Source organism: Terrapene carolina, unplaced genomic scaffold (genome assembly GCF_002925995.2).
Source record: "Terrapene carolina triunguis isolate 2854851 unplaced genomic scaffold, T_m_triunguis-2.0 Scaffold34047, whole genome shotgun sequence".
Lineage (NCBI taxonomy): Eukaryota > Metazoa > Chordata > Testudines > Emydidae > Terrapene > Terrapene triunguis.
The window spans coordinates 5,918-20,556 of record NW_020698398.1 but is presented as its reverse complement, the minus strand read 5'-3'; the positions used below and the strand labels follow the sequence as shown (position 1 = coordinate 20,556).

The following is a 14,639-nucleotide window of genomic DNA, read 5'->3' as shown; positions in this document are numbered from 1 at the left end:
TTCTGGAGAATTGCATCCAGTTTTGGGCCCCCGCCCCGACTACAGAAAGGATGTGGACAAATTGGAGAGACTCCAGCGGAGGGCAATGAAAATGATTAGGGGGCTCGGGCACATGATTTATGAGGAGAGGCTGAGGGAACTGGGCTTGACTATGTTGACTATGAGGGGGGGATTTGATATCCGCCTTCAACTACCTGAAAGGGGGTTCCAAAGAGGATGGATCTAGACTGTTCTTAGTGGTACCAGATGATAGAACAAGGAGCAATGATCTCAAGTTGCAGTGGGGGAGGTTTAGGTTGGATATTAGGAAAAACTTTTTCACTAGGAGGGTGGTGAAGCACTGGAATGGGTTACCTAGGGAGGGGGTGGAATCTCCTTCCTTAGAGGTTTTTAAGGCCCGGCTTGGAAAGCCCTGGCTGGGATGATTTAGTTGAGGTTGGTCCTGCTTTAAGCAGGGGGTTGGACTAGATGACCTCCTGAGGTCCCTTCCAACTCTAATATTCTGCGATTCTATGACAGCACCCACATGATGTTGTGCAGGCTTTCCCTTAGACACTGGAATACATCACATCCCCCTTAACTTTGGGCCAGACACTTGGCTGCTGGGTGCTGGCCCAGCTCTCTTGGCTTCAGCGGAGCTGTACCATTGACACCAGTTGAGGATACGGCCCATTGTCCGTAGCTAACTCAGCCCCTCGTTCCTTCAGGGTGGGAAGGGCCTCAAACCAGCTGGCTCAATGCCATTTTTACTTGTTTTGGTCCCCTAAACATTAGGGCAGGGGATGACTTTGCAGCAGTTTTGTGGAACTGAACCGCCAAGCTAAAGGACCTCACCCTAGCCTGGTCTCACAGTTCTGGGTACGGGATTAGTTACACCCTTCACGTAGCATGTGCATGAATTTGGTGAGTCTAGTGATGGCAGTGGCTTTCCTTATGTTTGTTGAATTCCTCATGGGCAGGAGAAGGAGGGGAGGGCGAAAAGGGGACACAGAAGAGAAATCTCGCTGCTGAAGGGGAACAAGAACCAGCTTGAGTCCGCTTTTTGCCCCTTGACCCCCACCACGCTTAGTTTAACAGCATTTGCCCAACTTCCTATAGCTCCGTAGCATGCACAGTTCTGTCTAGCTCTTAGTCCGGTTCTGTCTTGCTCGTGATAACCTGTTAGGAAGCAGCTGTCACTCCGGGGTGAGATTTCCCTCCCTGCAAGGAAATTTCACGTGACACTGGACTTCTTGCAGGGGGAGAGGCGAGGGGGTGGTCACCAGTTTCATGTCTGAGAAGTCTCTCCCCCTTAGTGTTGACTTGCATCGGCACCGCACCCAGCTCTGTGTCATCGGTGTTCCACCTGCCACGGGGGCAACATGCAGCCTCCCTTGCAATGCTGTGCAACTCCCCTGCCCTCCTCCCCGTCCGCTCCCCGTGCACTCCCTGGTGGAGGTGGCACAGGCCCTGGGGCTCAGTACACGGGCGGGGTGCCCCCTGCATGTGTCCGCTGGTGCCTGCCCAGGTGGTACTTGTGGCTGAAGCTGCGCCCGCACTCGGCACACTTGTACGGCTTCTCCCCGGTGTGGATGCGTTGGTGGGCCACCAGGTAGGACTGGTTGCTGTAGACGCGGCCGCACTCGGCGCACGAGTAGGACTGGCGGTCGCGGTGGCTGCGCTGGTGCATGATGAGGTCGGTGCGGGAGCCGAAGGCCTTGCTGCACTGGGTGCAGGTGAAGGACCGGCTCTCACCGTGCACACGCTGGTGAATCAGGAGGTCGGTGCGGGAGCTGAAGCTCTTGCCGCACTTGTTGCAGTAGACGAGCCTCTCGGCGTGTGAGCGCTGGTGCGTGATGAGGTCGGTGCGGGAGCCGAAGGCTTTGCCGCACTGGGTGCAGGTGAAGGACTGGCTGTCGCCGTGCATGCGCTGGTGAATCAGGAGGTCGGTGCGGGAGCCGAAGCCCTTGCCGCACTTGTTGCAGGAGATGAGCCTCTCGGCGTGTGAGCGCTGGTGCACGATGAGGTCAGTCAGGTAGCTGAAGGCCTTGCTGCACTCGGGGCAGGCGTGCACCTTGGCGGCGTGGCTGGCCTGGTGCCGGCTGAGGTCGGCCTGGCAGGCGAAGATCTTGCCGCAGTCTGCGCACAGGCACCATTTGGACTCGGGGTGGGTGCGCTCGTGCAGGATCAGGTCGGTCTTGGAGCTGAAGCGCCGCTCGCAGGTGCCGCATGGGAACCAGCGCTCCTTGGGGTGGCACAGCTGGTGCGACGCCAGCTCGGCGTGGAAGCAGAAGCTCTTGCCGCACTTGGTGCACTTGTAGGGCCGCTCCTCGGCGTGGATGCGCTGGTGGCTCAGCAGGGCGGGGTGCGAGCGGAAGCTGTCGCCGCAGTCGATGCAGGGGAAGGGCTTCTCAGCCTCGGGGGCCCGCAGGGGCGCAGCCGGCTCAGCACTTTCCTCTGAGGCCACGGCCGGCCTGGCGTGGGCCTGCTGGTGGGCGGCCAGCTCAGCGTGGGAGCCGTAGGCGCCGTCACACTGGGCGCAGCGGTAGGGGCGCTGGCGGACGTGAGTGCGCTGGTGCACGGTGAGCGCCGCCTTGTGGGTGAAGCTCTTGCCGCAGTCAGTGCAGACGAAGACGCTCTCCGCCGTGTGGCCGCGCTGGTGCTCCACCAGGGTGGCGTGCCGCCCGAAGCTCTTGCCGCAGTCGGTGCAGATGAAGGTGCGCTCCGCCGCGTGGCTTTGCTCGTGCTCGCCCAGGGACGCCACATCTCCAAACCGCCACCCGCAGTCACCACAGGCCAACGCCAGCTCCCCCGCGGGGCTCCTCGGCTGGGAGGCCCTGGCGCTGTGTTTCCCAAGGGCCCTGGTACACTCAGCGGGAGCGTCCTGCCCGCTCCCTGGCTGCCTCCTGGGGGTCAGAGGGTTCTTGTAGACCTTCCCTGCCAGCACCCAGGGGGCCTCCAACTCCTTGGTATGGTCCTCTCCTGGCCCTTCTTCCTTAACGGCTTTCGCAGCCCAGTCACCTGTGCAGGGCAAGGGAAAGACAAGCCAAAGACACTGTTAGTGGCTGCTAAGGCAGGGAACAGCACCAACCAAGCCACTTCCCGCTGGAGTGCAGTTATCAGAGGGTCTGTGTAAACAGCCATCTCCTCACACAGCTCTGCTAGGGTGTTATCTGGTGCAGAGCCTCCGGTCTCAAGTTCTCCCTGTTGTGCCCCGTGTCTAGCCAGGGCATCTCTGCAGAGGGCATGGAAGAGGCTGCCATTCAGAGGGAGTTTGCACAGGTGTGCGTGACCATGCAAAGTGCAAGGCCGTGGCAGTTCAGGCCTAATTCTCACTTGGCACCAGGAGTAACTCCAGGGAAGCTAACGGAGCTACAGTGGTGTCAGAATCAGGCCCGCTGCCTCTGCTGGAGGGAAGAGAGGGATTCTCTTCTGGTTTGTGCCTCTTCAACAGAGATGCCAGCGAAGTGCCACTTGTGGGGCCAGCTGCTACCCCGAGTTGCATCTGTGCAGCTCCACTCAAAGCAGTGAGGTCCCGCAGATGCGAACAAGCCTGCAGAATCCTTCTAACATAAGAACGGCCGTACTGGGTCAGACCACAGGTCCATCCAGCCCAGTATCCTGTCTACTGACAGTGGCCAGTGCCAGGTGCCCCAGAGGGAGTGAACCTAACAGGTAATGATCAAGTGATCTCTCTCCTGCCGTCCATCACCACTCTCTGACAAACAGAGGCTAAGAACACCATTCCTTACCCATCCTGGCTAATAGCCATTAATGGACTTAACCTCCATGAATTTATCCAGTTCTCTTTTAAACGCTGTTATAGTCCTAGTCTTCCCAACCTCCTCAGGCAAGGAGTTCCACAAGTTGACTGTGCGCTGTGTGAAGAACTTCCTTTTATTTGTTTTAAACCTGCTGCCCATTGAGAACATGAGACAGGCCACACTGAGTCAGAGCAGTGGACCATCTAGCCCAGTATCCTGCCTTCTGACAGGGGCTAGTGCCAGGTGCTTCAAAGGGAATGACCAGAACTGGGAAATTATTGAGTGATCCCTCCCGTCATCCAGTCCCAGCTTCTGGCACTCAGAAGCTTAGGGACACCCAGAGTATGGGGTTGTGTCCTGACCATCTTGGCTAATAGCCATTGATGGACCTGTTCTCCATGAACTTATGTAATCCTTTTTTGAACCCAGTTATACTTTTGGCCTTCACAACATCCCCTGGTAATGAGTTCCACAGGCTGACTGTGTGTGGTGTGAAGAAATACTTCCTTATGTTTGTTTTAAACCTGCTGCCTATTGATTTCATTGGGTGATCCCTGTTCTTGTGTTATGTGAAGGGGTAAATAACACTTCTGGATTCACTTTCTCCACAGCACTCATGATGTTATAGACCTCTATCATATTCCTGCTTAGTCATCACTTTTCTAAGCTGAACTGTCCCAGTCTTTTTAAATTTTCCTCATACGGAAGTTGTTCCATGCCCCTCATCATTTCTGTCGCCCTTCTCTGTACTTTTTCCAATTCCAATATATCTTTTTTGAGATGGGGCGACCAGGACTATACACAGTATTCAAGGTGTGGGAGTGCTATGGGTTTATATAGTGACATTATGATATCTTCTGTCTTATCTATTCTTTTCCTAACAGTTCCTAACATTCGGTTAGCTTTCTTGACTGCTGCTGCACATTGTTTCCAGAGAACTATCCACAATGACTCCAAGATCTCTTTTTTCATAGAATCATAGGACTTGAAGGTACTTGAGAGGTCATCTAGTCCAGACCCCTTCACTCATGGCAGGACTAAGTATCTAGACCATCCCTGACAGGTGTTTGGCCAACCTGCTCTTAAAAATCCCCAATGATGGAGATTCCACAACCTCCCTAGGCAATTTATTCCAGTGCTTAACCACCCTGACAGTTAGGAAGTTTTTCCTAATGTCCAACCTAAACCTCCCTTGCTGCACTTTAAGCCCATTGCTTCTTGTCCTATCCACAGAGGTTAAGAAGAACAATTGTTCTCCATCCTCCTTGTATGTACTTGAAAACTGTTTTCATGTTCCCTCTCAGTCTTCGCTTCTCCAGACCAACCAAACCCAATTTTTTCAATCTTCCCTCATAGGTCACGTTTTCTAGACCTTTAATCATTTTTGTTGCTCTTCTCTGGAGTGATAACAGCTAATCAGTTTGTATGTATACTTAGGATTATATTTTCCCATGTGCATTACTTTGCATTAATTTACATTGAATTTCATCTGCCATTGTGTTGCCCAGTCACCCAGTTTTGTGAGATCCTTTTGTAACTCTTCTCAGTCTGCTCTGGATTTAACTATCCTTAGTAATTTTGTATCATCTGCAAATTTTGCCACCTCACTGTTTTCCCCTTTTTCCAGATCATTTATGACTGTTGAATGGTACTGGCCCCAGTACAGATCCACGGGGATTTAGTTGTCTGCCTCCATGTGATGTAATGAATGGGACTCTTTATTTGCCTGTTTCATGCTGGAGGGAAGGATGGTCCAGTAGTTAGGCTGCTCCCCTGGGACTCAGAAACTGCAGGCTCAATTCCCTGCCACAGCATCTAACTGCCATTTGTGTCTTTCCAAATCCCCCCCAGTGTGTCTCTGTGCCTTGGCTCCCCACCTGCCCGGCCCCACAGGTGTGTGTGAGGATAGCTGCATTAAAGATTGTGAGATGCTCAGATACCAAGGTGATTGGCGCCATGTTAGTACTTAGGCAAAGGAATTTACAACGATGCGTGAGCCAGCAAAAAAAAAAAAAAAAAAAAAATTCCAGTTTGCTCTTCACATCTCTGGAGGAGAAAATGCAAAGTGAGATTTCAGCACAAAAGGACTGAGGCAAAGACAGGAAAAAATCCAGTCATTTTCCTAGACTAGAATTGTGCCTCAGTGTTCTTTTTATTTTTAAAATCACACACAACAAATGAAAAATACCGTCGAGCCCTCCCCTGGAATTTGGTGCAGATCAGAGATGAACAGAGAAAGCCAGAGTTTGAATTGACTGAATTCCCATGGAGTGATTTTTTTTTTTCCAAAATCAAGCAGAGAAACCAGAAGTCACAGGATGATCACACAATACCGTGTTCTCACAATAAACCAGGGCTCCTGCCCCCCAGACCAGCACCCACCTGGACTATGCCGCCTTCCTCGTAGCAAACCCTAACTTCATCAGATTTTTTTGTTAACCAATTTGGGCAACTCCCCAAAAGATACCCAATACATCTCCCAGGCCTGACCAGGCTGGCCTCTGCAGTAACCTCACTGAAGTCAATGGACTTACACCAGTGATTGATTCGGCCCAGGACGTCTGTCTTACATCCCATTAACTTCAGCTGGGTGGCAAAGGAATAAATCAGGGTAGAAACTGACCCAGACTTCTGAAGAGTTATATCCCAGAGGGGACAGGAGAGTCGAAAGGAGGGACACCCACTGGAAGGCTATTGGGAGTGAGGGAAAATTCATGATTGACACCTGTCACTAAGACGTGACAGATGTGGATAAATAAAAAGGGAGATGATGTATTCCTGATGGATGAGAATAGCTCTGTGTGAGGGGCCCACAGCGTCTATGCACCACTTACCTCCTGCTTAAAACCAGGACGTAAGAGATGACTACGGTTTGTGTGAGCCCCAACATGATCTTGCTTCCTGACTTGTGCAGTCAGAACCGCAGGGACAGAACGGGCCACCTAGGCAAACAGCCTAACGAGCTTCCAAGTGGAGCTGTGTGAACGGGATGATATGGTGGGGCTGCCTGCGATGGCAGGGGCTGGATTCCATGAGCCAGGAGATCTCTTCCAGTCCTATGTTCCTGCCCTCCTAGGCAGAGGTGTGTAGGATCACTGTTACACAGTGGTGACAGCGTTCTACCCCAGAAGTGGTTGCATTTCAGGCAATGGCCAAGCGATCTATGTATGCGGGGTTTGTGACGCAATATGAGCATCACCCAGGAAATGGGACACTATTCCCTCACCTGTGGAGTTCTTGCGGGTAGTTCGTCTCTTTGCAGAGTCCAGGACATCCACGTGTTTGCTTCTTTCCATCTTTACTAAGTCACGTTTGGTGCCAGGATACCCTACAGACAAAAGAGAAATAATCATCATGATGAAAATGTCCCCATCTCCCATGGGCTCACCAACAGGTGGGATAGCCAGGCTGAAGCCAGGATATCCATACCGACCATCAGCCTGCAGGGTTGGGCTGACCCAGCAGCTCATGGGTGAATAGCCCCCAGCACCCAGCCAGGAGCCCAGACTGCGCCAGCCGCTCTGGAGGGTGGATGGCGGGCAGGTCAAGCTGAGAGCCCCAGCTCCAGATTCCAGGCTGGAAGGAGCTTGGAGCGGCAGCTCCATGAAAATACAAGGAGTTAGAGGGGTGCCCATTACACACGCCCCGTCTGAAGCCCCGGGTACCTGGCTGAGCACATGGGGCCTGGTGCCCTGCCCAATGAGTCACCACTGACCTGCCCCTGGAATCACGCCCAGCGGCCATCACGCCTCACTCCATAACAGGCCCGAGGTGGGGACCAGGAGCAGGTACTGGGGATCTCTGACTGAAGAGCAGCAGAGAGCCGTCTTCAGGATGCTCCCTGGGCAAGTCAGCGACAGGGGTCTGGGATTTTGGAGCTGTAGCCCCTGGGAGGGAGCAGCAGCTTCAGGCCACAGCCGGGTGCTTGTCCAGCAGGAGGACAGAGCAACCCCAAGCAGCTGGATGTTGCCAATGCAGCCTACTCCTGCCTGCTCAGCCAAATACAGCAGAGCCGTGTTTTTATGAATGAATCAGCGACTGAGGAGTTAATCACTGAACATCTCAGTTACAGTGGGTCCGGTGCATAACTTAATTGATTAATCATTCAATGACAGCGTACATAACAAATGGTAACTGTGTACAGTGCATCTGGTTTTTCTTTGTCTGAGAGACGTGCACTTCTCCTTTGCCACCAAACCTTGTTTTTTTCCAAAGCTGTCCAGCTGTTGGAACGTTGGCCGAAGGACTGAAGTCACATTTGGCGGCAGAAAAATGGCTCATATAACCAGCCATTCACATGATCAATGTTCACAAAATGGGGGTTCTATTGTAATTGGGGAGGGAGAGAGCTGGGGGCTAAAAGTTTGGGGTTGAGGAAGGGAGCAGAGTTGGATCTGCTTTGAGCAGGGGATTGGACTAGACGACCTCATGAGGTCTCTTCCAACCCTGATATTCTATGACCACCTCTTCCTCCTAAAATTATGCCCAGGAGTGTGAAGGGCTGGGGAAGATGATGTTTTTTGAGACTCCTCCACTTCGTGGGGTGCATCCTAAAAAGCAACCACCTCTCGCCCCCAAACATCCTCTTTGGAAGAGAGGAGTTCAGAAGCGAGAAGGAAACCGGGTTGGTGCTCCATGAAATTCCTACAAAGCAATTCACTTTCACCCATTTCTCCGAGCATTTTCACAGTCAGAACAGCTCCAGCCATTCAGAGGGAAAACTGGTCCAAGTTTGTCCTCTGTTTGTTCCGGACTGTATGAAGAGCTGGTTGAAATGTTTAGATGAAAAATGTTTTGCAAATATTGGAGGATTCCCCCCTTGGCCAGCAAATTGTGTTTTGACCAGTTTTACAGAGCAGTCGGAATATTTCAATGCAAAAACATCCAGGAAAATTTTCACAAATGTTTCTGCCTCTGCCAAGTAAGTGTTTGCATGTGATTATTAATGAACAGTGCAATGCGTAACGCAAGGGATGTTTTCCAGCAAGCTGCCAATCCCTTTACAATGGGATCACTCACCCTGAGGGACCACTCCCTCAGTGAAGTCCGGGGCATCTGTGAACTGGGGCTCATCCTCCCTTTCAACCTTTATTGAGATGTCCAGTCGGGGAGCAGGATATCCTGAGCAAAGGAGAGCAGAAAAAGTTTTGCCATCACATCCATCTTTTCCCTGAATTCTCAAAAGCTGCCAGTTCCATATTCTCAAAATGCAGGTTAAAGTTTATTTAAATAAGTTAGATGTATTCAGGTCAGCAGGGCCTGCTGAAATTCATCCTAGAGCACTTGGGGCACTAGCTGAAGCAATCTTGGAGCCACTAGCCATGATCTTTGAGAAGCCATGGAGGACAGAAGAGGTCCCAGAAGACTGGAGAGGGGCCAACAGTACCTAGCTTTAAAAAGGGGAACAAGAGGTCGCGAGAATTATAGACCAGTCAGTCTAATTTTAATACCTGGAAAGATACTGAAGCAAAGGATTAAACAATCAATTTGTAAGCACCTGGAGGATCATTGGAAAACATAATCCTAACTATACATATACAATGATGTGGTCTAAATTAGCTGTTACCACTCAAGAAAGAGATCTTGGAGTCATTGTGGATAGTTCCCTGAAATCATCCACTCGATGTGCAGTGGCAGTCAAAAAAGTGACTAGAATGTTGGGGAATCATTAGGGAAGGGATAGATAATAAAACAGAAAATATCATATTGCCTCTATATAAATCCATGGTACGCCCACACCTTGAATACTGCGTGCAGATGTGGTCGTCCCATCTCAAAAAAAGATATATTGGAAATGCAAAAGGTTCAAGAAAGGGCAACAAAAATTAGTAGGGGTACGGAACAGCTTCCATATGAGGAGAGATTAATAAAACTGGGACTGTCCAGCTTGGAAAATAGGCAACTAAGAGGGAATATGATAGAGGTCTATAAAATCATGAGTGGCATAGAGAAAGTAAATAAGGAAGTGTTATTTACTCCTTCTCATAATACAAGAACAAGGGGCCACCAAATGAAATTAATAGGAAGCAGGTTTAAAACAAACAGAAGAATGTATTTTTTCACGCAACGCACTGTCAACCTCTGTAACTCCTTGCCAGAGGAGTGTTGTGAAGGCCAAGACTATAACGGGGTTCAAAAGGGAGCTAGATAGATTCATGGAAGATAGCCATTGATGCACCTATTAGCCAGGATGGGCTTGGATGGTGTCCCTAGCCTCTGTTTGCCAGATGCTGGGATTGGGTGACAGGGCATGGATCACTTGATGATAACCTGTCTGTTCATTCCCTTTGGGGCACCTGCCATTGGCCGCTGTCAGAGAACAGGATACTGGGCTGGATGGACCTTTGCTCTGACCCAGTATGGCCGCTCTTATAAGGAATAGTCGGCATGGATCTGTCAAGAACAAATCAAGCCAACTTAATTTCCATTCCTTCCCCAGCAGTCTGAATTCCCATTGCTCACCAGAGCAGGTGCTGGCCGGAGTTTCCTCCCCTTCCGCGTCCTGAGAATCCATGACTTCTGCTCAGCCCTTCCCTTTTCGCACTGGAGAAAGAGGCAGGGATTAGAAGCGGCACAAACCCCGAGCGTGGCGGAGGGATGCGCCGTGTTCTAACGCAACGTTTCGCCCGTCTCGGAGGAACCATGCACATTTCCAACTGCTGCGCCATCTGCTCGCACGGCGGCTCAGCAAGGGCAGTGGCATCCACACGTGCCCAGCCTTAGGGCAGCGGGAGCAGAGGAAATGGGGCGAGTGGGGGTCCCTGGTGCAAGGGCCAGTCCATTTCTCCTCTCAGGCTGCCGTGAGGTGGGTAGTTAGATCTAACTGCAGGGGCTACTCCCTGGGAGGTTATCATGTAGATGCTGGGCCACTAGGACCTGGGCTGGGACCTGCCAGTTCCTTCCATATACCCCGCTGACCAGCCACTACCCGGCTGGCGGCCCAGCAGCCAACGGCTATGACTCCACAGCCAGCCCACGTGCCATGAGGAAGGTGAGTGGTCTTGTCATTCTCTTTGTAAAGCCATGAATCCACTAGGAGTCTGGACCATTTGGGGACCCCCGAATGCGGAAGCCAGCCTGGGCATTACACAGACTATCCGGAGCCCACTGAAAGAGCCAAACGGGACCCTCACCCGGCAGAAATCAGCCTCCCTGAACTCTCCTTTAGGCACGACCCCAGACCGCACTGCCAGCCCTTCTCCCAGCACCTCCCCGGCGGGACAAGCTGAGGGGACACCAGGGAGCAAGGCGTACACCTGAAAAACAAAGCGTGTGACGAGCTCAGCACTGTGCACTCCAAACCATCTCTGCAGGGGCAGCAGAGGCCTGGATCCAAGTGACACACACACACGATCACATGTGTGATCATGCCTCCCGCTAGCAACTGACCCCTGCGCCCGATAACCGTTTTTCTAAAAAAAATCAGCGCTGGGAATTACTTTGGGGCAGTTCGCTGGCCTGTACTGTACAGGGGGTCAGACGAACGGATCAGCTGGGTCCCACAGAAGTCTCTTGGCAGCTGAGTTGGTCTTAGCCCCTTGTAGCTCAAGGCCCATGGTTCCCGCTAGGTCTAGGGGGGCGGGAAGGGTTACCAGGCTGCAGAGCCAGTGCAGTAGGGGGCTTGCTAATCTGCCAGGCATAAAAAGGAGAAATATGAAAGGGGGCACTGGCCTGGTGTGTGGGGAGACCAGGCCTTGCCCCCTCCTTGGGGCCCAGAAAGCGGGAGGGCTTTTATTTGGACCTTGTCAAAGGCCGAATGAGAGCTTTTGTTTCCCTGTTTGGGATGCCCTCAGTTTTGAGCCCTGTTGTCCCTATGAACACGGCCAAGGTATGTCTCACACAAGCCCACACACCCCCTTGTCCACCCCAACACCCCCCCCCCTGCAATCATGCACCCTCACGCCTTTCACCGAAGGGAATGAAGTGCTGGACCAGATGGCACTGTTTTCACGGCGCTAGTCCCTGTGCGGGGGGTGTGCATTCTCCTCTTAAATGTGTCCTAGGGATAAGCTGCTCTAAGCTTTCCTGCCCAGCGAGTAGCCCAACGGGCTAAGAACTAGTCTACGTAGGGAAGCTGGCTGGCATAGTTCTTCAGGGGTAAGTCCCCGCATGGACATTCTTACCCCCAAAATAAGAGTGCTTCCCCCGGTTAGCTTAGGGCACTTCGCAGGCGACAGAAGCTAAATGGGACAAACAAGGCGGGGGAGGGAATATCGTTTATTGGACCGACTTCTGTTGGGGAGACACACTTTGGAGCCACAGAGCTCTTCTGCAGGGCTGCCAGCATCCCAGCCTGATGCAAGGTGGGAAGGACTGAGTAGTTAGTACATGTTGTAAGGGCCCATTCAAGATGAAGTGGCCCATTAAAACCCCTGCAGTCATAGGACAAAAAGTGGGGGCTATGGATTGTAATAAGCCATAAATCCAGTGTCTATGTTCAGGCCATGACTTTTAGTGTCTAGCAGATGTCACCTCGCCCGCCTGGGCTCTCTAATATCCTGAGACCCACAGGGCTACAACCACACTGTAGTCAGCCAGAAAAAGCCATTCTTACTGGGGGGCAGATGTCCACAGGGGGAGGTACACCAACCTAGCTACATACAGCACAGCGTACCCAGGCCGGGGCGGCGGTGCCGGGGGTACCCAGGCCGGCGCGGCGGTGACGGGGGTACCCAGGCCGGCGCGGCGGTGACGGGGGTACCCACGGGGTGCTGGAACAATTTGTATAGCAGGGATGCCGACGGCCACTTACTGTAAACCCTGAATATGATGGAAACCTCTTTAAGCCAGGGGGTGCAGGAGCACCCCTCGCTCCTTCACCTATGAGTACCAACACCAGCCGGGCGGCGCGGGGGGGAACCGACACCAGGCCGGGCCAATAAACTTCCCCATGTAGACAAGTGCTAAGAATTAACTCTAGCCCTGGCTCTGCCACTGATCTGTCCCTGACCTTGCACAGCTCCCTCTCCTCCAGGCACTGCTGCAATGCCCCCGGGACAGGAGGGAGCAGCGCATTGCGGGGGGGGGGGGGGGCCCGGCGCTGGGTGGGGGGGGGGGGGCCCCCTGGCCCGTCTCGCTGCAGAGCGGAGCCGGGTTGGTTCCCCCAGCTCCCGCCCCGCGGCTGGGCCGGGGCAGGGCAGAGCGGGGCGCGGCGCTGCAGGGCACCGGGGCGGGCGCGTTACCTGCAGCCGGGCTCGGCGGGCCCCAGGCTCGCGGTGGATCCCGGCCGGCCGGCGCCGCCCCGGCAGGAAGTAGCTGGGCAGGACGCCGGGGCGGGCCGGGCTCGGCCCACGCAGGGCCCGTATTGGAGAGAGCAGCTCGCTGCCTCCGCCCGCCGGCCCGGCCCCGGGAGCCCGGCGCTGCGCCCGGGGCGCGCTGGCTGGGGGACCCGGGTGTGACGGGGGCGCCGCCGGGGGCCGGACTCCTGGGTTCCGTCCCCGGCGGGGGGGGGGGGGGGGGGGGGGGGCCGGCGCCGGGGGGGGCTGTCACAGCCCGGACTCCTGGGTTCTGCCCCCGGCTCCGGGAGGGGAGGAGGGTGTCTAGGGGTTACAGTGAGCGGCGGGGGAGGCTGGGAACCTGGACTCCCGGGTTCTATTCTGATCTTTGCCAGAGCCTTGCTGTATGACCACATCCGTTACACCAACTTTCCCAGCATTTCCCGTTCATTTTGGCTGCCTGAGATTTGGGGGGGGCCCCCCATTTGGAGACTTGTATGACTTAATTTTCAGAGGATCTCCAGGACCCAAAGACTTTTGCAGAAGATGACTAACTGCTTTGTGCCTCAGTCTCCCCATCTGTAAAATCGGGCTCGGGCCCACATTGCAATGGGTTTGTGAGTCTTAATCCACCCGTGTTTGTATTCTAGACTGACAGCCTTGGGTGGAGAAGGACAAAGCATTATTTTCAAGGTGGTTTACATAACTCTGCCCCTCCCCACTTATCTGCCTAGATGCGACAGTGAGGGGCATTTTATAAACAGCCTCACTATGCGCAGTGACCTGCCCAAGCACATCAGGAGTTAGTGCCTAGCGCCCAGTACCATGCTCAGAATCTGGAGTTGTTCACTCTGTTCCGTTAGGTGTCTAGTTCCTTTGAGGTATTGAGCACGGACCCAGCCCCTCTGCTTTGTGGGTGGTGATTATTAAAGATGGGCCTGAAACAGAACCTCAGACCGAACCCCCCTGTGGTAGCAGAGGATGCAGAGCTGGGTCTTAGCCTCGCCAGCCACAGCTGTTCAAAAATCATGAGTCAGATGAGACCCCTCCCCAAATCACATTCAGGTTGACATTTCAAACCTTTTTTTCCTCTGTCACCAAACCTACTCTAGGAAAAATGAAAGCTGAGAGTTGTGTGTTAGCACATGACGTCAGGAGCTGGGGCTTTAGCAGAGATGTGAGATACCTTGAGACTTGAGAGTACTGCGTTCTAGGTACCAGATCTGGGGAGCACTACTTTGGGGGACAGCCTTTGACACTGACTCACCGTGAGGCTTTGACCAAATCACTTAGCCCAAAGTGCTCAAAGCTGAGTGGCTAAAGTTAGGCACCGACATTGTATTTAGTCACCTAAATGAGCAGTCTGATTTTCAGAGACACTGAGCTCCCGTCTACTTCAGGGGGAGCTGCAAACGCTCAGCACCGCTCAGGCCATTTATCACTGTGGATTTAGCTCTCTAACCTTTGGCTTTAAACTGGATGCTCTTGCAAAATACCGGAGAGTGGATAGCAGAGAGACAAGGTGGGGGAGGTATTATCTTTTATTGGACCATCCTCTGTAGGTGAAAGAGACACGATTTTGAGTATCAGGGGGTAGCCGTGTTAGTCTGTATCCACAAAAACAACAAGGAGTCCGGTGGCACCTTAAAGACTAACAGATTTATTTGGGCATAAGCTTTCA

The 14,639-nt window shown here is 53.2% G+C and overlaps 1 protein-coding gene across 1 annotated transcript; it reads right to left on the bottom strand.

The window, feature by feature from the left end:
• Nucleotides 1-450: 450 nt before the first annotated feature.
• Nucleotides 451-12,981, bottom strand: LOC112120313 (zinc finger protein 883-like). Its single transcript, XM_024219363.2, has 6 exons — nt 12,926-12,981; nt 10,877-10,999; nt 10,206-10,286; nt 8,763-8,864; nt 6,970-7,071; nt 451-3,000 (listed from the first exon to the last, which is right to left on the bottom strand). The coding sequence occupies exons 3-6, from the start codon at nt 10,255-10,257 to the stop codon at nt 1,457-1,459; spliced, it is 1,800 nt and encodes a 599-aa protein (XP_024075131.1). The 5' UTR covers nt 10,258-10,286; nt 10,877-10,999; nt 12,926-12,981; the 3' UTR covers nt 451-1,456.
• Between the last annotated feature and the right edge of the window lie 1,658 nt (nt 12,982-14,639).